Raw genomic sequence first — 25850 nt, 5'->3', positions numbered from 1 at the left:
AAAAGTCATAGAATCTTAACGAAGATCACACCATCAGACTCAACGTATCACAGAAACCTACTTTAGAATTTTTAAGCTCCTATCTACAAAAATGTGGAATTTTGTATTTTTAGCCAGAAGCAGATCACAGATTTGTGTTCATTTGTTTATTTCTTTTTTTTCCAGGGGTGACCGTATCGACCCAGTCGTCCTAGAATGTCGCAAGAGGGCTCATTCTAACGGAAATTAAAGGTTCTAGTGCCCTTTTTAAGTGACCAAACAATTTGAGGTCACTTAGGCCCCCTCCCATTCTCATTTTTTTTCCAAGGTCACCGGATCAAAATTTGAGATTGCCATTTTGTTCAACATAGTCGAAAAATCCAATAACTATGTTTTTGGGAACGACCTAATCCCCCAGAGTCCCCGGAGGAGGGGCTGCAAGTTACAAACTTTGACCATTGTTTACACATAGTAATGGTTATTCGGAACTATACAGACGTTTTCAGGGGGACTTTTTCTCGTTGGGGGCGGGGTTACGTGGGAAGATCTTTCCATGGAGGAATTTATCATGAGGGAAGAGAATTTTCATGAAAGGGGCGCAAGATTTTCTAGCATTATTTAAAAAAAAAAACAAAAAAAAAAAACAATGAATTAACAAATAAAAAAAAGTTTTCAACTGGAAGTGAGGAGCAGCATTAATACCTGAAACGAACAGAAATTATTACGTATATAAGGGGCTTTGTCTCTTCCTCAATACCTTGCTCTTTACGCTGAAGTATTTTTAGTAATTTTAACTATCTATTCTATGACATTTGTGATTCAGGGGTCATTCTCAAAGAATGGGACAAAATTCAAGCTTTAATGTGAAGAACGAGGTATTGAAGAGGGGGCGAACCCCTCCCCCCCATATACGTAAGTAAAATATACAAATATAGAAGTTTTTTACTTAAGTTAATTCGTAAGTTACGTATATTTATGACTAACAAAAACATTCGTAATACAAAACATAAAAAGCTCTAGTTACCTTTTTAAGTAACCAAAAATTGGAGAGCAACTAAGCGGCCTCCCCCACCCATTTTTTATTAAAATTGTCCGATCAAAACTATGAGAAAACCATCCAGCCAAAAAAATTAATATGCAAATTTCGTTTTAATTATTCATCCACAATGAGCCTAAATAAAAAAATGTGTTAATTCAAGAACGTACAGAAATTGGATAAAAAAAAACAAGTTGCCCCCTCCTCAACGCCTCACTCTTTACGCTAAAGTTTTTTATTGTTATAAAAAGTAGAGTTGTGAGAAAGAGTCAAACTTTAGCTTAAAGAGCGGGGTGTTGAGGAGGGGACAGCCTCTTTCATATACACAATAATTTCGGTTCGTTTAAAGTTTTAATGTCGCTCCTTACTTTCAGCTGAAAAAACTTGTTTATTGTTTAATCAATTTAAAAATTACACAAATATCATTGTTGTACTGAACAAACAAGACAGATGTATAAAGCAAAATACCCATTAACAGCACTTGTGTAAGTTCGTCAAAATCCTATGGGGGGCAAAGTTGGAGCTAATTTTGCAAAATCAAGTGATTATGATGGTAAAAACTAAAAACTAAACCGTTTTGTACCATAAACGTACTATTTAGTAATATAAAAGTACTCTAAAGGTACTTATAGTACTATATAGGTGCATATGTACAAAAAAACTGATCTGTTTCTGTTGATGCTTTAATTATGCAGGTTTACCTTAGTTTTGACACGATTTTGGAAGAAATTGAATTTTAGCTGGGGGGGGGCGGCAAATCAAGCTGTGGGAGGGGTAGTTTCCTCCCCTGCCCATAGCAAAATAGGCCTCTGATTAACACCCATCAATGTAAGATGGAAATGAACAGAGATTCGATTATGCATCTGTTTTCTTACACAGATAGGAGAAGTAATGCTCCAAGCGTTAACAGATTTAATTTCACTTTGCTAAGCTTTTGGTTAGTGGGGTACTATGGGCTGTTTTGAGCTCTTTACCCCTATAAGGGCTCAAAATGAATAGTTTTCCACAAATGACTATTAAATTATGAAAGAGCATGAAAAATAATCATAACTTATTTGTGCTGGGAAAATAAATTTTGTTGAAAACTACAAAGTCTAGGCTATTTCCTAGAAATCTAATGTAGATTTATTATTCAGATTATATGTTTGACCATTATGGAGGGGAGGGAGGTCTTCTTAAAGTTAGTCATAATTAGATTCACAATGGAGTTCAGACTGTAGGTGTGTCTTTTTTTTAGCTAGGCCCAACTTAATATTCAGTTAGGCTAATCAGAAAATTGAACTCATCTAAGTAGTTTGAAGAATTTTATAGTGTTTCTATATTGAGGATGATAGCACCAAACTAATACTAAGGTGCCCCAAAATTATAATCTTTCCTTTGTAAGGTAATGAAGAAAATTATGAAATAGGCTACCTGCATTTGCATAGGCTATGCCTACTTTACATAAAATGAAGTATTATTTATTGCATTGCTTACCATGATGATGAACCTTTAAATGAACTTCGAGGCTCCTCAGGAATCCTATTATTATTATCTAGGATAGCGAGAGAAGCAATATGGGGTGTGGCAAGGGGCTGGAACATATATCCCGAAACGGTATCGTAAATGCGATCCAGTACTTGGTGACCATCAACTACATTTTCTTAGGAATGAGAACAGTCACTTTCAGAATTTGACGAGCTCATACTTATTCACTTGGTAGATTTTCACTAATATAGGAATCAACAGATTTTGTAGACTTTAATTTTCACAAATGAAAAGTATTGTTAGATTAATAGGAATTAGAATATTCGCAGACGTTCTAACTAAATATTGCTTATTGCAACTAAAAGAAAATTTGTAGTAAACTCGGGTTTTCAGGTATAAATAGGCCTAGGATAGATCAAGAGGGCTAAATATATATTTCATTTTTGTGTCCTTGGTACTTTAAGATTACGAGTCCTGAAACATTATGTTCTTTAACTAGAACAATATGAAGCTGTTTTTTAGAGTACTAAAAAACTTTAAACTTAAAAAAAAAATTATACAATTAAAAACAGTTATATCTTTTTCTGCCTGTTCTTGCAGGTCACCGTTAATTTCAAGCTCGCATAGAGAGGATTTTCAGAACAGTCTACTTGGAGTTCAATTTTCCTTTCCTTAAGTTTTAGTTAAAAAAATTACACTTTGAAGCACAAGAAAATGTCATCAGGCCTAAAACAAAAGTATGTTTATTGCCAAATATTAGATTGCCATTTGTTTTTAAACCCGTTTGTTTTATTGTTGTTCTTTCGTGATGCAATATCAATTTTACCATATTCAACGTTGCTGTATGAAGTTGCCTTGTTAAATCTGTGGCTTTTTTTTTTTTTTTTTTTTTTTTTTATATTGGTGTTTCTTTGTCTGCATGAGTTTTTGCAATATATTTTCTTTCTTTTACTTAGTGTTTTTATGGCACTTGGTATTAACCAAGTGACATATAGCAGTCGCCAATTCTGTCGGTCTGTCGGTCTGTCGGTCTGTCTGTCCCGGTTTTGCTACTTTAGGCACTTCCAGGTAAGCTAGGACGATGAAATTTGGCAAGCGTATCAGGGACCGCACCAGATTAAATTAGAAATAGTCGTTTTCCCGATTTGACCATCTGGGGGGGAGTGGGGGCCCGGTTAATTCGCAAAAAATAGAAAAAATGAAGTATTTTTAACTTATCAGCGGGTATTTGGATCTTAATGAAATTTCATGTTTGGAATGATATTGTGTCTTAGAGCTCTTATTTTAAATCCCGACCGGATCTGATGACATTGGGGGGAGTTGGAGGGGGGAAACCTAAAATCTTGGAAAACACTTAGAGTAGAGGGATCGGGATGAAACTTGATGGGAAAAATAAGCGCAAGTCCTAGATACATGATTGACATAATCGGAACTTATTTGTTCTCTTTGGGGTAGTTGGGGGGGGGGAGTAAGTCTTAAAAATTAGAAAAATGAGGTATTTTCAACTTGCGAACGGGTGATCGGATCTCAATGAAATTTGATGTTTAGAAGGATATCGTGTCTTAGAGCTCTTATTTTAAATCCCGACCAGATCTTGTGATGGGGGCGGGGAGTTGGGAGGGGGAACCTAAAACTTGGAAAACACTTAGAGTGGAGGGATCGGGATGAAACATGGTGGGAAAAATAAACACAAGTCCTAGATAGATGATTGACATAAACGGAACGGATCCGCTCTCTTTTGGGTAGTTGGGGGGGGGTTAATTCTGAAAAATTAGAAAAAATGAGGTATTTTTAACTTACGAACGGGTGATTGGATCTCCATGAAATTTGATTTTTAGAAGGATATCGTGGCTCAAAGCTCTTATTTTAAATCCTGACCGGATCTGGTGACATTGGGGGAAGTTTGGGGTGGGGAGACCTAAAATGATGGGAAACGCTTAGATTGGAGGGATTGGGATGAAACTTGGTTGGAAAAATAAGCAAAAGTCTTGCATACGTAATTTACATAATTGGAACGGATCCGCTCAATTGCGGGGGGGGGGGGGGTAATTCTGAAAAATAAGAAAAATAACGTATTTTTAACTTACGAAGGAGTGATCGGATCTTCATGAAACTTCATATTTAGAAGGACCTCGTAACTCTGATATCTTATTTTAAATCTCAACCGGATCAAACGTAATTGGGGGGGGGCAGTTGGGGGGACCGGAAATCTTAGAAAATACTTAAAGCGGTGAGATCAGGATGAAACTGGATGGGAAGAATAGAAACCTGTCTAAGATACGTGACTGACATAACTGGACCGGATCTGCTCTCTTTGGTAGAATTGGGAGGGGGGAGGTAATTTTGAAAATTGAGGTATTTGTAACTTACGAAAGGGTGACCAGATCTTAATGAAATTTGATATTTAGAAGGATCTTGTGCTATAAAGTTTAACTTTAGGTTCTGACCTTCTCACAAGTGCCAAATGAGCTCTTGGCTCTTGGCTCTTCCGACCTCGTACCATATGAGCTCTCGGCTCTTCCGACCTCGTCCAAATGAGCTCTTGGCTCTTCCGACCTCGTACCATATGAGCTCTCGGCTCTTCCGACCTCGTCACAAGTGCCATATGAGCTCTTAGCTCTTGTTAATTTTTTCCCAAGATAATTGTTCTTTCAGTGTCTTTGAGACTTCAAAATGTGAATAAAAGAGAGAAATATTGTACCTCTGTAATATGGATTGTTCATTTTGTTGCTTTCCTGTGTTTTGAGGGTGTAAATGTGCCAAGATCGGTCGGTGACTAGGTTAGCGTCTTGCAGACGATTTTCGTTCTATCCCTGGTGACCCCAAATAGAGCTTCTTCTGCTGACAGTCTACTGTGCAGGTTTCTTCTAGGACTTACATAGACTTGGGTATAATTTTAGTAGGATTTTAATACGCGTGTACGCAGGAGTTTATTTTGGGTGATAAGGTTTTGGAGGGGGGACTGAAGAAATAAGTTGAATGTTCTGAAAAGTAACGAGATTAGGGATAAATTTGTAAAAATCTTGAGAAACTGGAGTGGGTGAGTTAGAATCCTCTTCCCTTAGGAAGGTTAGCCAAATATATCTGGCGAGAATTCGTATCGATGTCAGGACCGGAGATTCCTCCTTGTTATTATATTTTACAGAAGTAAAAATATAAGCAAGGGGGGCTCCCAAAAATTTCTTTTCGAAGGTTGATGGCCTAAAAATACATGAGGGGTCACAGGCTTTTCACCCACAAAATCATAGAATTATTTTTACGGTACCACCATTATTTCCCTGCAACTTCCTTTTACTGTTTTACGAATTATTCCTTTCCTCTCCACTGGAAATTAGGCATACCTACCTGATTGAAGACCCCTTCCTAATAAGGTCTTCAAGACAATTTAATACACTATAATGTCTTTGTGGGAAGTAACATTAGTGACAGTTGGGAATTTCCTGATGTTTCTAATTTTACGGAATTCCCGACATTTCGTTAGGTCATTGATATTAAGTTTGAAACATATTTTTTGTTTATCACTGTTGCCAAGTGAATCAAAAACAAGAAATCCTTCAACCTAAACAGTGATACTGAGAGGTGAAGAGTCAAGAAGTGTTTTTAAAAAAATCAGGTTTTCTTTTTGTAATTATTAGTTTGTATGGACAAAAATCAAAGTCTGCAAAGACCGTGCTGCCTATTGTCATGAAAAGAGTTTTAAGGGAAAAAATTTTGAGTGAACATAAATAACTCGTTTGATGAATTAAGACAATTCCCTGTGAGAAGTGATAAACGTGTTTTATTTGTCAACCCAAAGAGAAATAAAAGAAAGAGAGAGAGAGAGAGAGAGAGAGAACAAAAAAGACAGAGAGAGAGAGAGAAAGACAGAGAGAGAGGTTGAGATGTGAGATAGGCGAATGGTTCTCGATTCACATCTAATTTGTTCCTATTTATCGTTCAAGATATTATTTTTTTCAAATTATTTTTGCTATTTATTTTATGTAAAAACAGTTTTCCTAATCTGAGAATCATATCGTTTCCCAATCCAATCATTCGAAGAATCTGAAAGTCATGTAAGTTGTTGATTTTTAACAATCACAACAACCCAGAATTAACTGAAACATAATTTTTCATTGGAACTGAGAAAATTTTGTTGAGATAAACATAGAGCGGTCAAAGGTGCATGACCTATGTTGCAGATCTGACCAGGTGGTGTATATTTTTATGACCTTTATTTACTTTATTTTGTGGCCTAAAAATTAATACAACATAGGTTCCAGAGATTAAATGTATGTATTAAAACTAAAGTTTGTCATGAATCTAATAAATATTTCATCTTGAAATACAATTGTCGTATTTTTATTATTTTTTTAATGACCAAAGATAGAACACTCTCCCCTATATGTATTCATTTACAGGCGCTAAAATTATTGGAATAAATCATTGGGGAGTCAAAACATATTAAGAACTAAAGAATAATAATTCAAGTATGTTTATTATGTTATTATATGCACATTTTATCACATAAAACAGGTGCAGTTTTAATTTTTTTTTTTTTTTTTTTTTTTTTTTTTTACTTTGGTAATATCAACTTATAATTGATGAACGTGACCACATAAATGGGATAGCCCATGGAGAAACTATATTTTCTATAACTTTATTTTCGTTATTTCCAATTTATCAAAAGCATAAACGTTGCAACAAACAAAATCTGATTGTGATAATACCCAAAATGCCTTTTACTACCACTACAACTACTACTAACAATTTACTGCTGCAATGAGCCATCTGAGGCCAAAAGAGCTCTAGACGCTCCTCTTCCACCCTGATCTGCTCAAAGCTTTACTTTTACCCCCCCCCCCCCCCCAATAAGTTCTAATTGCTTTTAAATCCTACATTATGGCCCCTTCCCAACCCATGCTGAGATAACCAGCTTTTGTTTGGCTCTATATGGGTGACCAAAAAGCGAAGTTTTCTGCAATCTGTCACCTGGCATCATAAACGTGCTCTAAACATCTCGAACTTTCTTTCACTTTAAGCAATAAAATGTGGGAGACTACAGCTGGACATCATCTATAAGAAAATCGTCATTGGGAACTCCAGTGGTAGGACCTTTGTCCCTCCCCTCAATTACTCTTACTCTGTAAATAAACTGATTAGACAAAACTATCCGCTAGAAAAAGAGAGTGGCGGTTCCGGCCTCTCTTTTGCCCAGGGTAAAATCTTGATTAGCGCCCTCTCCTCTGTGTCTCCCAATTAATTTTCAGGACAAATTAAAAAAAAAAAAAAAATTCATTTATTAACAAAATTTGAATACAAAATATCATAAAAATAACATTAGCGTCAATTAGATTCCGTTTGCTTACTTTTATTTTCAAGGAATGATGATGAACATATGAAAAGAAAATGAAAATATCGTTTTCAATTTGCTTGTATTTACTGCGAGCTGCGTCCTTTACTTTATTTAAATAAAAATAAAATTTCCCAAATTATAAAATATTTTAACCGTTTGATTATTTATTTGAAATTTTGTGCCCCTGAAACTTCTGTGCCTAAGGCAAGTTTTCCCTGTACCTTCCCCCCTAAATCCTCCTATGGAAAAAAAAAACAACTCTATAAAGTGATGGAGACGGAGGTTCAAATACTTTATAGTATAGTGTAAAAAATTATGTCAAAAGTAATAAGTCAAACCAAAAATGTCGATAGATTTGTTTTCAAAGCTTGGATTTGAAAGTATGAATTTATTTAAAGAGCATGAGACTCAGATACAAAGAAGGAAGATCAAGAATAAATGTACAGGCGGAGAAGAAATAATGCAAATAAAAGAAAATAATCAAAAGAACTGTGTAGAAAGACAAATTTAAGCCTGAGAATGTTGAGGAGCAAGTATAGCCTACAGTTACTTTTTTACTTTTAACTGTTAACTATCTAACTAATTAGCTTTTTTATGATGTAACACTTTTTCGTAAATGGGTCAGAAGAATTTGACGTTTTTTTTTCAGAAAAGTAGAAAGCTTGAATCGCTTTGATTATTTGCTAAATGGGAAAAATAAAGAAAATTCAGGACCCAGATCTGCCGTTATCCCTTGGTTACGTGCGTACGGTCTACTCCAATAAGGAACAAGATAATACAGTACTTCTAAAACATGTATAGAAGGAGGTTGTATATCAACTTTTTTATACAACTAAATCAGTCGAGGAAAGTGAGGTCTATGACCGTTCGAAACTTCAATCATCCAACAAAAATTTATTTTCACTACACGTGTTTTTCCCAATCGTGCCGCTGTTTCGGCTCTGAAAGGATTTAGTGACGCACTGGCTATTTCGAAATAGTTACCAAACATATTGGGTGTACTATTTCAACAACCGAAGAAAATAAGTATCTGTTTAGATAGTAATATAAATTAACAAAAACCCAAGTAGATCCGTAGCCAAAATTTTCATAGTGGATCACAACCTCCCTCAGGGGAGGAGTCCAACTATGAAACGTTTTTTTTTTTATGCAGTTATATGATTAAAAGCGTAAGCTTTAATATTGTTCCAGGTTTTCCCATTTTGGGAAAACCTTTCTCATTTTCCCATTTTGGGAACTCACCTGATAATTGCAATGAGCCCTTAGTACATGAAGCTTATATACAACACATTTTAGAGCCGTGATTCCCAACATGGGGCGCAGGCCTCGCGTATGGGACATGTCAGTATTTTGGTGGGTCATGGGCAGGACGTGTGTCTTTCGACTAACTGCACTTTATAGCCTTAATTTTGGAGAAAAAATTTCATGCGAATGTCGTCACATTAAAACTATTTGAGAACGAAAAATATACTTGATAGATGGTGTAAAAGGGGTTGCATTAAAAGAATAAATTCCATTAGGATAAAATATGACTAGACGACAATCCCAGAAAATGTAGCAAGTTAATGGCCTTTAAAGCTTCCTTCGGCTGAATACACGTAAAATTTTGAATAACAAGATTTAGATATCATGAGGGGGTCATCAGGATTTTAGAAATGCCTAGGTCATTCTAAAATGACCCAAAATTGGTTGGTAACCACTGTTTTAGAGCTTGTAATTTGAGGTTATAACAAGTGGGGAAAGACTGGTTTTTAGCTAAATTCCAAAGCTCTTCTGTGCGAAATAATGTTTAAGGAAATCAGATGATTTTACTAGTTTCAAGGATAGCATTAGTCTTAAAATGTTATACACTCTACTTTAAAATGCTCAGTTGCTGGCAAAATATATTTGGCTAGCTTTAATGTCCTTTAAAGTTTGGAGTAATTGGACTGGTGTTGATATGGCTCGTTAACACAGTAATTTTGCTGCAGTTTTTACACTGGGTTTGTTTCCTGAACTGCCATTTCTCTTCATGAAACTCTCATTTTATTGCCTGGAAAAAAATACTGCATGACGAAGAAAAATACTGTTTTGAGAGGTTTTTCGTGAGTGTCGTACAAAATCAACAAAGGAAGACTAAAGAAAGGCACACAAATTGAAAAATTTGTGGTTACTTCAAAAGTTTTGTCGGATTTTATCCGTCTTCTCCTGACTGTGATATATCACTTATTATTCATTCAATTTAATCAAAAATAAGCGCCATTTGATCCACTGCACTTTTGTCAACTTAATGCAAGTCGTTTAATTTTATCAGCATAAAAACTGGGTACTCAGGAATTGACAAAGTCGCCGAAGGTCTTTTTGTCTCGTCCAAATTGGCGAAAGTTCTACCGGTGAGAAAGTTATCGAAAGGCTTGAAACGATGGTAGTTGGTTCGTGAGAGGTCTGCAGAGTATGGTGGGTGAGGCAAAACTTCAACGCTCAATTTGTTCAATTTCAGGACGGTAATTTGTGAAACGATTGGACGGGCGCTGTCGTGGAGCAGGATCGGAACCTTTCTGTTGATTAGTACCGGCTGCTGCTGACGCAATTTTCGGTACATTTCGTTGGTTTTCCCACAATCGAACCCTGCTGTGACGGTTTCGCCAGTTTGCAGAAAGTTATAGTGAATCACACCTCCCGCTGACCACTATGCAGTAATCATGGTCTTTTTTTTGGTTGGTTTTCGCCTTTTGGAACTGCCCCGGTGGCTCATCGGTGTCCATCCACTGTCCTGAAAGTCTCTTGTTGTCTTAGAGGATCTACTTTTCTAATTAAAAGCAGCGTTTCCCCTACATTCGTTCTTTGTCGAAAGATGTAAGATCTTAGCACAATGATGAGTAAACGAAGAAAAAACTTACCCTAGGTTCAAACGATAGGTCCCAAAGAAACAGAATTTGCTTGTCACAGGAACTTACTAACCATATAATGACTTTGTTACTTTTTCAAGCAATTTATTAAGCTAAAAATTCAACTTTCATCGGGCAACTATCCATTTTTTGGCAATTATTTCTCCACAACTGTAACAGCCATGAAAATTTTTGTCAAGAATTTTTATCAACCAACAGCTGCGGAAAAAAAAACGAGTGCTGAAAGCAAAATTGTATTGCATAATAGTCCCATGTGGCAATTAAAATCGTTCAATGATGCTATTTCCGAATACTGTCTTTCATGGCAATTTTCTCTCTGTCAGTATAAAATAACTTGTATACGATCCGCATGGCAGGTTCTACTGTTGCAAAATGCATCCCGATTCTTCAAATTGCGGTGTAGGAGTTTAAAACGCAGTTGCCAGATGTAGTATTCCTAGGATGGGTCCTGAACTTCACCCTTATTTGGGCACTAAAGATTGCCTATATTTGGGTGATTGACCTACTTACATAACCATACTAAAAGAGATGTATCATTAGCATATTCCGGCCGGCATCTCATTTACAAATACACGTCCGAGCACGATTAACAAAGTAAAGTAAACTAGACGCATTTTATAATACGAACCAAGTTTTAATGAAACAAAGTGACAAATCTGTAACCCATTTTTCCATATGACACTTGCTTGGTTGAAGTGAAACTGGCGAACTTATATTCCCCAATGGATCAATTGCTATGGCATTTTTTACAGTGGACTCATGGTCATCCATGTCCAACCTCTAAGGGGCCCAGTACCCTCCCCCAAACTTTTTACCCCTCTTTTGTACTTAATTTTTTCAACTTCGTTTTTCTTTATTTATTTTTTAAACGTTATTTTTTTTTAATTATGAATCTTTTCAACTTTTTTTAAGGGTCATAAAATGACTTAAATGTCTATAGTAACATTTTTCTTTTTTTTACTTAGAATTTTTTTACAGAATTTTGTAAAGCCTTGTTTAGTATTGGGGTATACATAAAGTAGAAAGTAATAAAGTCATACATATTTTAAGCGTTCATGCATAATACAAGAGTTTGCTAATTCTTGGTATGATTTTGGTAATCTTGACAATGACAGACACTATTTGATCGCACTATGTTAAATTTTGTAAAAGCAGACACGATTAAGGTAATATCTTGTTATATTTGACGATATCAGACACATTTTGATGGTACCAGAAAAATATTTTTGCTAATATATTGTAAAATTATGATAATAGCGCGTAAGATTTATTTAATAACCTGAATTATTTTGATAATACCGCTCTATGCTTTGATAATGCAGTAGAGCATTCTTGTTATATCAGGCTAGATTTTGATAGTGTAGTGCAATTTTTTTTATAATATTAGACTAGATTTTTATAATACCACACATGATTTTGATAATGCTTGATTTTGCTAGAACCATTCTTGATTTTTATAATAACTTGCAAGATTTGGGTAATGTCCGAAAAGATTCTCATAATATCTCACGACACTTTCATAATATAAGACAATATTTTGTAATATTTATCAAGATTTGGTAATATAATGCAAGACCTTGATAATATCATGTAAGGTTTTGATCATATTTGACAAGATGTTTATAATATTGATAAAAGCACACATGATTTTGCTAGAACCATTTTAGATTTTGATAATGACTTACAAGATCTAGGTAATGCCCAAAAGGATTCTCATAATATATTACAAGACTTCGATAATGCAAGACAATATTTTGTAGTATTTGGCAAGATGCTGATAATCTTGATAAAAGCACACACGATTTTGCTAGTACCTTTCTAGTTTTTGATAATAACTTGCAAGATTTAGCTAATGCCAGAAGGATTCTCATAATATCTCACAATACTTTGATTATGCAAGACTGTATTTAGTAATATTTAGCAAGATTTGGTAATATCAGCCAAGCTCTGATAATATCATGTACTGTTTTGATCATATTTGACAAGATGTTGATAACCTGATAATAGCTTGCACAATTTTAATAGCACTGTGTTAAATTTCGTTAACAGGTAATATCATTTTCATAGCATCTTATTAGATTTGGGTAATAGCAGCCACGTTTTGATTGTTGTTGAAGATATTTTGTTAATAACTTGTAAGATTATCACAATACCATGTAAAATTTTGCTTATAACTTGCGTGATTTGATAATACCACTTCAAGTTTTGATAATGCAATAGAGGATTCTCATTATATCAGACGAGATGTTGATAGTGTAGTGTAAGATGTTTGATGATATCAGACAAGATTTTGATTTATACCACACAAGATTTTAGTAATGCCTGATAATATTTTGACAGTAACAGACACGATTTTGCTAGAACAATTCTAGATTTTGATAATAGCTTGCAACATTTGGGTAATGTCCGAAAACTGGTGGAATCAGAACTGTGCAATCAGGGGGCAGGAGCGGTGGGACTGGAATTTGAATCTGTGGGTCCGCAACTGGAACCTGAACCGGGATATGACAAAGCAGAATCGGAACTGGAACCGCTGTATGTTGGGGGGGGATGTAGAAGCGGGTGGACCATAATTTGATAACACTTTATTAAACAATATATCTTAAAAATGTCTTAAGAATGGTGAGGGGTGCCGTAGTATGCCAGTGGGCCAATAAAAATGTGGCACAGTGGTGTGAATTGATATGGTTTATCATGTTGAGGATGGCTTGCAAAATACGAGCCAATGGATTAGTGGATATTGGTGCTAGTGGTTCCAGAAGGCTAGTAATAGTGTGGCATAGTGGTGTGAATTGCTTGGTGTATCACGTTAAGGTTGATTTGCAAGAACAGGAGCCATTGAACTTCAAGCATAATTTTATCGTGAAAATATCTGAAGAAATGCTCTTGGAATGATGAATGGTGCCAGAGGGTGCCGTCTGCCACCCATAGTTTGACACGGTGACGTGAATTGACATGGTTTATTATTGAGGGCTGGGTTGTGAAAACATGAACCAATGGATTTAATTCATGATTTTTAACAAAAAAAATATCTGGAAAAACGTCTTGAGATGTCTTGAAACGTCTTGAAAAAACGTCTTCAAGAAGAAAATATCGGGTGATGTAAGGACCACGTCTTGACTTGGGGTGGCCCTGAAGGGTTTCTCCTGGACCTCGCAGTTTTTTATAGTAATTAATGCAACAAGCACCTGCATCTTCTAGAAAGTATTCCCTGTTACGTACATAACACCTGTATCTCTTAGAAAACATTCCCTTAGAAAACAACCAAAGAAATCCTGATTTGGTGGAACCCTGAAGGTTTTTTTTAAAGAATCAAAGAAACTATTATGTAAAAAGAAAAAGTAAACAAAACCTATGACGTGGGTGTAACATACCGTTACAGGTGCGCTACTGCGTAAGACCCAGGTGCATCTAATAGCGTCTTGAGGGACTAGCAATTTCAGGTTTACCCCCTATGGGTGCGTTTAAAAGCAAAGCGTCCTCACTACTAACATCAAACTAATTTATAACGCTTTTCATAGCCTCACCCCAGCTGTAATATCAGTAACTTTCAGTATATAATTTGAAGTATCTTAGGAAATCGCATAAAAATATATACTATTTTAATAACCGCAAAGTAAGTGAACAGCACACAAAAGTAATGAATTGATTTTTCAGGAAACGTTCTAACCAGCTGTAATACTAATCGAAAGATTCGTTTGATGTTTGTTCTCATCGTTTACTTTTACTGGCCTTACAAACATTTGTCATTTTTAGATTCATTTCTTTGTTTTATCATGGCTGGTCAGTTCGGCTTTAGATCTTTTGTTTATAATACCAAAGGTGGGTCATATGCAACTCTAAGTTTTGAAAAACACGCTTCCGATTCACTCGAAATGAAGAACAAATAAACCATAATTGAGCTCCGGAAACCTAGTTATTTCTCTCTATGCAACGAAGAATTTCAATTTATGATACAAATTCTAAAGCTAGTCTATAGTCCTCTATAGTCCTGATGCTATCAAGATGTCTTCACTTCTCTACAGAATAATCTTGAAATATCGGAACCAAAACGAGAGCCAATCATTGGACTAGGCTCACTGTGTTTGCTTTATTGCTACTCCTATATTGTTTTGTGTTGTCAGTAAAGTGCTGGTTTTCTATAATTTACAAACAGAGAGAAATATCATCAGTTGGTTTATTTGCACTAGTTTTATCGGTATATGTTAAAAAGATTAGGAAACAATAATTTTTGTTCGTTTTAAGTTTTCAACTTCGCTCTTTAATTCCCTCAGAAGAACTTTTTTTTAAAAGTAATAAAATACTAACATGTCTGATCCATCAAACGTTTATCTATCTGGGTAAAGAACTTTTTGCTAATGGTACATTTCGCATTGAGCAGATTATCTTTCGAAGGACTGTAAATTGGAGAACTGAACTACAGCGTTACCAATACAGTACGATTTGGAGGTCCTGGTACAATGCGGTAAATTTAGAAGTTTTTTAGTAAAATTCAAATTTTCCTGTACATTTTGGTTTATTTGCTCTTTTCTAACTTGGATATTTGTTCAAGTTTTAGCTTGACGAAGATTTTCTTCTTGTTACGGTAAATTTTTAACATGCTGCTCAGGTGGTATAAAATGTCCTCTTGCGGTGCAATTTTGCTCAGAAAACCGGCACAGCTTACTTCGAACCGCTGGCAACGCTGCAGGACTGTGACAAGATTACAGGAAAGATACCTTACAATAAGGATGCAAAAAAAAAAAAAAAAAACGAGTTAACTAACGAGACTACGTTAAAAAAGGAATGTAAAAAAAGTAATTTTCCTGTTTAACTAACGAACTGTTTAACAAACTAGTTAACTAACGAGAGACTACGTCAAAAAGGATACACATCACTGCTTCCTATTTGAAAAAGTAATTTTCCTGTTTGCTAAAGATTCTCCTATCTATTGGTTTTCGACCTGGTTGAATCCATTGGTGCAGCTTCAATTTTGATCTGGCACCATTTTCATGGGGTTAAAGACTACTTTTTCGAATTTCTTTTAAATTGGTTTTTGCAACAAAATCATATAATTAGTCTTAGCCGTAATAACAATTACCATTCCTGAATCAGCCTCAAAAGGCATTTCTTCCTCACTTGACGTTTTTTTTTCTTCAAAACCCATTTTAAATTTTCGGTTGCTATGGGCTGGAGTTCGTTCTTTACTGGGTTGCGGTTCCTGCTGCAACCATACTTCAGTTTCTTTTAGGATTTATGTAGCCTATACCAGGATATGTTATCTTCATGTTTAGTTTGATTAATTATTTTAATTTCTGTTCGTTTGGGCTATCATTTAGTAATTTGTTGTCGTTTCTAATCGTTTTAAGTTTTATTGTATTTTTTAGCTCGTTCGGTTTTACTTCTAACAAAATAACTACTAACAAAATAGCTACTTATTTACCCTAGTACTTCTGATAGTAATTCTGAAATACATTTTTAGAATAGATTTATTCAAGTAATCTTCTATTCAAAAGACTTGGCGCTCGATCTATTGTTTACTAGCTCTTATGCCTTGACGTAAACTAACGATATTTAATTAATTAGATTTACATTTTGATTATGAAGAAGTCAATTTATGAAAAGCCAGAGTTTACTGTTTGCTACATAGCATTTGTATCCTGTTATTTGTAGAGTTCACAGAATAAATAAAAAAAAAGAAGAAAAAATCAAACGTCCACAAATATTTTGAATTTCAGCAAATTAAAAAAACATATAAAATAATTGCGCAATAACATGCCGACTATTTTGCCCCCCCCCCTCTCCACTCAGAAACAGTTTTTTTTCTATTATTCCTATAATGACAAGCACTACGGACACACCCAGACGCTGGATTTTCTTAAAGGTTCTTGTGGGCTAAGCAAAGGCGTCAACTCAGGAAAATTGGAGGGGGGGGGGTGAATTGTTCAATATCTAGTGTGAGAATTTGTTGTTTTTCAATTTTTTTCTATTAAAAAAGAGCAAAAATATATTTTTCAAAATCTATGGGGGGAACAAAATTTAAGGGGTACAACTCCCTCGGGCTAAGTTCAAGCATGGAAAAACTCGTTTTCGACTCTTTTTAGCCTCTAAACAAAAGTGCACAATTCTTCAGATTGGGTTGGAGGCTTCAGCCTGAATCCTTTGCGTACAGTTTTGAAGGACATATTCTGAAGGAGTCTAAGAATATTCCCCCGGAAAATTCACCCCAGGGAAAATTTACCTTGTGGAAATATTCCCCGGTAAAATTTCCCCTTTCCCGGATTTCCCTCTCATTTTCCCAAACGTATCCGATCAAAATTAGTTTCATCCAGAATTATCCATTTTGTTCAAAATAGTCCGAAGGTAAAATAACCATGGCTCCGGAGGTCCAGGTTTGGCAACCCCCCTCCAGCCCTCGGGGTAAGCGCTGTCGGTTATGCAAGTTGTCCATTGCTAAGATATAAAGTTTTTAAGGGAAGGGTGGTTGTATGAACTTTGGAATGGGGAAGTTGCCTCAAAGGGTGTATTTTAATGCCAAAACATCCTAACTCTTATTTAGCCTTCAAGTAAATGCAGAATTAGTTCTAAGGTAAGGGCGTGGGTGGAGTTAGAAATTAATATTTAATTCCTCTTGATTTCTGGTAATATTTCTGGTCTACGCTGTTATTATGGAAGTAGAGTAGCATGAAATCCCAAAATTAGCAGTATTTATTCCGAGTTGGAGGGGGGCTGCCCCTTCCTCATCCCCAACCTACCTCTTGTGGTGGTAGATACTTTGGAGTATGCCCGTCCGATCCACAATTGAGAGTTCTAGTCCTAAGTCGAAAGTGATTGGAAACCATCCATCCACTGTCCTAAAACTGTTTTAATATCTGGTCTTTTCGTTACCCCTTGGGACGTCCGATCGACTTTTTGAGGTACATATTTGTGCTTTTTTTGTGGCTACTGTATTTTGTATTGGAATATTACATGGGGGAAGGCGTTACTATCCGGGGGATTTTCCGCGGGGGGAGTTTTCCCAGGGTTGGGGACACAGACGCCCATTTCGAAGATCAGTTGCTTTATGCATGCGCAATCCTAAAGACTCTCCCTTTTACAAGCGTCATTGACTCGGTTTTATTCATTTCTTTTTATTGGTTATTATTTGAAGACATCCTAAACTGGTGTTAAATACGTAATAGTAAGTACTCCTACTTTTCATAGCGTCAGTTGAGGCTTGCTATAGTTAGACCATTGGAATAACTACTCTTCAACGAGTTCATAGACATCCAATCCGGAAGCGGAAAGAATTATGGAATTTCCGAATAATAAAAAACTAAATGAGAAGAGGTGCAAAATACCCAGCAAGATAAGTAGCTCTGGACTTCGGGTTACGGGTTGGCTAATTAAGCGTAACTTATAAGTTGGTATGGGTTGGGCTGTGCTGTAGATGAAGTGGCGACCCTGAAATCGAGATCGTGTTTAGAAAGTTTTGTTAGAGTTACCTTCCAGTCTGATAAAGCTGCTTGCACGTGAAGTGTGGTTCTGTGAATACATAATTGTTGGCTTATAGCTGTGAGTTGTTTCACAGCGGATATAAACGAGGTGGGTTTCTTAAGATTGTATTACAATATTTAGAGATGGAACGCACCTCCCTAACCCTATTTTCAGAAATATGTGCAAATCATTTACTATTTGGATATGTGCAAATCGTTTACTACTTGGATTGCTACACGTATGTAGCAATTTGCCCAAACCCCGAGCACTCCCCCTCCCCTACGTATGTCCTTGCAATGGAATGTAACCGTCGTTCTAACCAAGTAGCACTGTAATAACTAAATTGTTACTTCATTTGATCGAGGAAATAATTAAATTTTCACTGTTACTTCCACCTTGATTACATCCCAGCCCCCTCCCATTCCTTAATGTCTGGATTCCTAGACTGTATCTAAAAGTTAGCTTATTCGACGGAACCGGGACACAGTTTACCTAGAAGGGATTCTAAAAATTCATACTGTATGAATGTAACTAAGCACGTCTAATGTAATTAAAGTAGAATTAGTGTAACTAATGTATTATTGCTTTAAATTAGAACGAGACATACACTCTACTATTACCAAGTTGTTTAGCTAGATGAAAAAAAAAAATTAAAGAATGGATACTAGATTCCAAATTGGAACCATGCAGTTATTTTAAGTTCCCACCTCTACTGTTCTTCTCCCTCCTTGGCAATGACATTTTTTTTTAAGTCGAGAGGCTTTTGTGGTAGGCAAATAAAAATGTCAGAAATGACTTTACAGTCCAAATATGAGAAATTGGGGGGCTGTTGAGAAGGAAATATGTCAAGAATACTATTTTCAATTAATAATACGCAAAAAAATATTATTAAACACATTTTGGAGCCGCTTCTACGTATTTACGTAGACTACGTAGACGTAGAGACTACGTATCTACGTATTTGGCTATACATACTCCCTAATGCCATATATATATATAGCCAAAATTATTTGCTTGCGTATAATTGCATTTCGTCTTGCATCGGTCTTGTTTCAACTTAATACCTGTAAAGTGAACCAACAGTAACGAAATCAAGAAACGAAAAAACACATGGTGAATATGTAATATGGTTTACAAATTTGCAAATTGGGAGAGCGACCAACTCTAAAAATTGGCTTTCAATTGATATAAGTTTAATAAATCTGTTAAATTAAACATAAACCCCCGGAATAGTACAATAGGCGTATGACTAATCGTAATTATCCTAAGGGTAAAGTTCAAGTTTAGGGGTTCTTGCTATCTTAAAAAGTAGTTAAGATAGGTCAATGAAACTTCCAAGGTTGAATTCAAGGTCTAAAATGTAACCTTTGAAAGGTATTATCATGCTACAATCTGTTCTAGGACTTAAAAGATTGCATATGTAATATCTAAATTTTGGCAAAACACATTTATCTAAATTTTTGGATATTGATATTTTTTCATTGACTCTAGTTTTTCAAAATGCAAACTTTTTTTTACTAAATTTAATAAATAAGTTTTCAAATTATTTGTCTCATTTAAACAGTACATCTATTTGTCAAGATTTCACATCTATTACAAAAAGATTATAAAAGGTCACCGAAGGTCAATGCCCTTTGGAGGGGGAAGGAGTGGTGGTAGGTGGTTCAATATACCCTCCCAGGGGATTATTTCGGCTCTGGATCCGTATCTGAAAGTTTCGTTCACCTAACTCGACTACTTTCCAAGATCAACAAATGCCACTAAACTAGAATTGATACTTGTCTGTTATACAAAACAAACTCGAGAAGTGAAGTTTGGTTAATGCTAGTAAAAAACCAACAGAGTATGATGAAAATAGAATACTTTATAAGCAAAATTTTTCTGTCGACTGTCTGCAAACGGTTTTTCTGTTTCACAGAAAACATACACACTTCACGAAGGTAGTTATTCCAATCGACAACTGTTTGTTTATACATGCCCAGCTCTTGTTGACACCAGGCCACAGACGACAATTGGTTAACCCAGAAATAAATGTAACGAACTACAGTAACAAATGGTGTTTTACTGTTAGAAAAACGTATTGACAAGCAAAATGACGGTTTTCAAACATGGCCTTGTGTTACACTTCCAAAAATGTTGTTTCTCGTAAGAGTACAAAGTCATGGTGTATCTGTTGAGGCAGTGTTTTATTTTGGGCACCAACCCCCTATCCTGGACAAAAATATAATTACCTGTTCTTCGGTCCTTGGCAAATCACAAATCTTAATTTTAATATCCATGGTGAGACACTATAACCTATCACTAGTCAAAGCACGCTAGCCGGTGTCCTAAAGAATCTTGTGAATAATGAACTAAAATGAACTAGGTCAAGAATCGCGTTAATAATGAACTTTTCCTGTTCTTTGAGGTGGTCAGCCGACGCCGAAGCTCTCAATTTAATAATTCACAAATGACCAACACAATTTTACTAATAAAGCATTCTATTTTCATTATATTTTATTGTCACCAAACTCCACTTCTCGAGTGTGTTTTGTATAAGAGACAAGTACAAAAATATGTATAGAAATTGACGACTAAAATATTTTTTTTTAATTCTAACAGTGGTACTTATTTTTCGGTAATATCGTTATTAACGTAAAAATTGAGAATTGTACCTGATCAATCGTCACAGATGTCGATAAAAGTTCAAGATTCGTGAACGATGGGCCTTTTCTAGATTTTGATATCACAAATGCACTAACGAAGTGGAAAATTTGTAGTGCCAAGAAATTGGTTTCAAAAGCATGTATTCAAGGGTGCATCCAAGATTCTTGTTCGAAGGTTTTTTCGGGGGAGGGGGCTACAAAAACTTAAAAGAAACATCACAAATTTGTTTATATGCATTTTTGTTACATTTTTACGAGTTGGACGAAAACTTCGGAGGGGGTTGGGGTTCAAGTCTGGTAAATAACAAAAGTTAAATTGCACCTGATTGGTTCTTCTGAGGGAAAATTTAAGCTAGTAGAAGAATTAAAGTTTTTAAAACACACTTTTTTCTCAAGAAGTTATTCTGTTTTTCATGTAAAATCTTTGCATAAATAATTTTAAAGTAAAACCCTATTAGGTAGCCTACTCAGATTTCGGGTAGGTAAGCTGGAATTTATTCCGTTTAGGGGTTTGGAAAGCTTAATCCTTTCTAACAAACTTAAAGAAAGATATAGCATTCATTTGGCAATTAAAATATTCGTCCTGCTAGCTAATCAAATTAGGCAGGTGTGCAAGTATTTACTCCAGGGGTTGGCCATACTTGTCAAAAAGAGAAAAAAAAAACTGGCAATTTGTTTGAGAATCGTAAAAATGACACTGAAGATTGACCTATAAGCCTGATTCCAACAGTCCGTTTGCGTGGCTTTGATAATATTTTCTGGGAACAAGGGTACGCCCCCCCAAAAAAAAACAAAAAAACTTCACTGTCTACCCTGTATGCATGTGGCATTTATTTGGGGGGAGAATTCCATAAATTGGCAAATAATATGGGAATACTCATAGAGCATAGAGGAAATCTTTAAATTCAAGAGTCCATAGCTGGGTTGCCTCCTATATCACGAAAGTGCTATTTTAGCACTATTTCATTATGTGTAGTATTGTAGCACGCGTTCAGGATTGCCACTTAACACCACAAAAGTGCTATTTTAGCAGTGGTATGGTCAGTTTTTGCTTTACTGTAGCACCGAAAATCACTGTGTAGCGCGCAAATTTGGGCAATTGTAGCACTTTGAGATCTGACCGTGGTGGCAACCTGGTTCTTATGCTCCATTGTTCTTGCGTACGTGCATGTTACCTAAAAACATGATGGCACAGATACTAAACTGCTTATAAGGTTGAATGCTCCAGAAATTTTTATGTCATTGACCTTTGCTTACTGTAAAAGTAATCATAAAATCAAGCATTCATACCCCTATTAAGTTGGTGTAAACAACCCTTTCGTGTCTAGGTCTGCTTCAGTATTGTCATTTTGCAGCTTCTATATCACATATTTTGCTTTTATTCAAGGGAAAACAACAAGTAGACATTTAGAAAAGCCACGTATGCAAGATTTATGTATGGGATCTATAGAAGGGGAGATGTTTGAGAAGGGGAGAAAGGTAAATTTATCAAAGCAAAAAATGGCAAATTGTTCCCTCCTCAGCGCCTCGCTCTTTACGCTAAAGTTATTTACTGTTATATAAAGTAGAATTGAGAGAAAGAGTCAAACTTTAGAGTAAAGGACGGGGCGTTGAGGAGGGAGCAGCCCCTTTCATACACGGAGTAATTTCTGTTCGTTTTAAGTTTTAATGTCGCTCCTTACTTTTAGTTAAAAAAAACTTGTTTGATATTACGAAATGTTATAGACTTGTCTTAACACAATCTTACAACCTTTACAAGTAGACTAGGGGATGGATAGTGGGATTTATAAATATCATCTTGGGCTGTAATTCGGTGCATAAATACATTCATTTACCGTCTTAGCAGTTTTCTGAGTTAAAAAAAAGAAGAAAAAACTATAGGGGCTATAGTTTAAAAACTGCAATTTCAACAAAAGTTGAAACAGTATTACATGGACGAAATCATAAAAATTATTAGACACTGTGGAAGGTGTTTGAACCCCAAGGCCTTATTTCTAAACTTTCTTGCTCTAAAAATTCTACAAAACCTGTACTAGAAAACCTGGGATGGGCCAACAAAAATTCTTTTTAATGTCAAACCCCTTTTGAAAAATATTCCAACACACATCATCCTACCCCAACAGATTATGTGTTCTAAGGTCAGATAACACTGTCACGTGTCTCAACCGGTGAGTATATGGGGGGGGGGGAGGTAGGGTTGCTTTCACTCTCGAAATCTGAAGAATCTTGTATATTTTATTGTTTTTCCATGAAAATAACCTTTTTATTGTGTTATATCAAATACAAGTTCTTACGTGAACGTGCCCCAGCTTTTTCTGTTTTATTTGTTCTCTGCTTAGTTTGTGCGTCGACAATAGGTTCTAAATTAAATAAATGGGTACAAAATTAGGATTCCAGACTCGATTCAAAAAAAAAAAAAAATGTTCGTCACTATCTTCATGACAAATTTATTATTATATCGACCAATTGTTTACCTATTAAAATGTTAAAAATGCTCGAAATATTTGGCTTATATCACTGACCTGACCTTTTTTAGCTATCTTCTTTTAATGGAGATGCCCTACTCCTTACGCAAGAAAAAGTTGGTGGTTTTTAACACCTACACTGTCAAAATATTCATAACTTTGACTTTTTATACCGATTCCGGTGTATTCCATTTTTAAAATGAATTTTTACCGATATGGAATGACATTGTAAGAAATATAAAAATCCTATTCAATATGATTCAGCAGCAAAAATAATTTTCTGGGCAAAAACTCAAGCATCTCCATTAAGTTTAAATACTTGTTAAACATTTTTTATTGTAGCGCAGGAATCTTTTATTTTGTAATAAATGTAGAAATTAATTTTGAGCTCGGTGCGCATGCCTGATGGTATGCCTTCTTAATGCTAATTTTTTTAGAAACAAAGTTTTTCTGATGAAAGTAAAGAGCGAAATAGAAACTGAAAACGAACAAAAATTACTGCTTCGCAGCTTAGGCAACTATATTTTAAAAACTGTTTCAAATAAATCGGCTCTGGAAATTTTCCTATATTGATAGGATTATGAAAAACTAGGGTTTACTAACGCTTTACGAACAGTGTTAACCATGAATTATTTATTTTGGTGCGAATCGGCTCTGAAGAGTTTACTTTGGAAATGAATCAAGCTTAGAGATTGGCGTGAAAGTTGCATTCTCTAGAGATTATGATATGTGACTATGGCCTTGCTGTTGGTAAGTTCTGGCTACTTGAAACGTTGACTCCAAGCTATTTCTTGGCCTAGAAAAATAAGTCTATTTCCTATGTCTGTTTGTTTTTTATTAAAAAAAAGTGTAGAGGTTAGTTTATAACTATAGTCTTTACGTTCTATAACTGCTTATTTCTTGAATATACGTTAATAATTGACTTTAAATTATATTGCTAACTGTCATATAACTATAAATTAAAAATAAGAATGTGTGGAGCTACCAGACTCTCTCCTTTTAGATACGCCTCTTGTGTATCAAAATATGTTTACAATATGCTGTTTTTTGCAAATTAATTTGTGCCTGGATATATTTTGCACCTAATTGACTTAACTATTTTCTAGGCTCTTAACTCCAAGTGGTTTCCCTTAACCGTCAACCTGTCGGCCCTACCAAAAGAAAACATGACCGGCGAGTCCGACATCGCCGGTTTCTACCGGAATCGCTCCATTTTTATAACTGGAGCCACGGGCTTCATGGGCAAGGTTTTAGTTGAAAAACTGCTCCGATGTTGTCCGGGAATTAAGAATGTTTATATCCTAATGAGGCCTAAAAGAGGCAATGATGTGAGAACTCGATTGGAAGAACTGATCAATACAACTGTAAGTGTTGCTTTTTATGTTTCCTGGATGGGTGGGCAACATTCCATACGATTACTGAAATTTGAAAGTAAAATAACAAAATTTCGAATGTTGATGAATGATAGTTTGGGGAACACGGTAGGTAACCATTTGTGCAATACTCAGTCTGGGAGGATCGCCCACTTTCCTATACCTGGTGTAAATCTCGGAGCGCCATGCGTGCCAAACAGTCCCACCACGCTTGGCACGGTTAACCCAACCACGACAAGGTCCCTGCAACAGATATACAGATCCTCCGCGCTTCGAACGCGCTACCGGGTGTAAGTGATTTCTGAAAGTGGGCAACCCTTGTTTTGGTTAAGATGATAAATCAGGGGCATCAAGAGAAATTTGTGGGTTTGTGTATAATATATTGTTTGATTTTGCTTCAGGATACTCATTTCATTTGCTTTGTAATAATAAACAGTTGTGCACCATATAAGTATCTCATAATATTTCGGCAAAGTCCTCTGTCAATTTGTCCTTACTACAAAAAGAAGCTGGCATTTTCTTATAATTTATATTTAAAAAGTGAAAATTTAACTTTGCATAGGTTTGATTACATTTTTTAACTTTAGTTTTTTGTAGATGTATTGAAAATTTTTGCAGTTTTTTTCCATTTTTATTTTCTGCTACTTGGCGTTTTCCCTGCCGAAAAATGTCCTTTTTTCATATGGTGTTCTCTGGCTGAGACCAGTTTCTCGCTTTGTTTTCTAATTTTGTTAGACTTTAATACGAACTTCAAGATTCAGTTAGTGAGCAGTGAGATTTCCCTAGAAAAAGCTTCTAAGATGGAATGACTGCTAAGAAAAAGGAGTGTCCACATTCCTGATATCATATATTTGGTCGGTCTCTCGTTTTGTCTACTTTGAGTGTCTAAAAATATCTGTTCGTTGAACCCGTTAAGAAAATTGAAGGCCTTTAATAGTATGTGAAGTAGGCTAGGCTGGTACTTATCTTTAAAAAGGTGAGAGAACGAGTTTCCTTTAACTTTGTGGAAAAGTTATATACATAGTTTACCCATCTAAGTTTAACCTTCAACTCAGAACAAAGAAAAATCATGTTAAGTGTATGGTATCTAGGTAACTTTTCCTCTAAGTTCAATTTGGGGTTGCAATTTTTTTGCAAAGCCCAGCGAAGAAACAACTGGTCTAACAAAACAATTCCTATAAACTGAGTTGCAGAACTTCAAAATCCTTGA

General features: G+C 35.5%; 1 protein-coding gene across 2 annotated transcripts in view; it reads left to right on the top strand.

Annotated features, from left to right (window-relative positions):
- LOC136036295 (putative fatty acyl-CoA reductase CG5065) overlaps positions 1–25850 on the top strand; it is a 74333-nt gene that overhangs the window by 9483 nt on the left and 39000 nt on the right. Inside the window, exons 1-2 of one of the 2 annotated variants that reach the window (XM_065718442.1) lie at positions 18080–18265; positions 24374–24631. In XM_065718442.1, coding sequence (XP_065574514.1) covers positions 24434–24631 — 198 coding nt within the window. In that variant the 5' untranslated portion in view covers positions 18080–18265; positions 24374–24433. Of the gene's footprint in view, positions 1–18079; positions 18266–24373; positions 24632–25850 lie in introns of those variants that run through there. The other variant, XM_065718443.1, reaches the window with a different exon arrangement.

This window comes from Artemia franciscana, chromosome 15 (assembly GCF_032884065.1).
Source record: "Artemia franciscana chromosome 15, ASM3288406v1, whole genome shotgun sequence".
NCBI classification, from domain to species: Eukaryota; Metazoa; Arthropoda; class Branchiopoda; order Anostraca; family Artemiidae; genus Artemia; species Artemia franciscana.
This window is presented reverse-complemented; position numbering and strand designations above follow the sequence as displayed.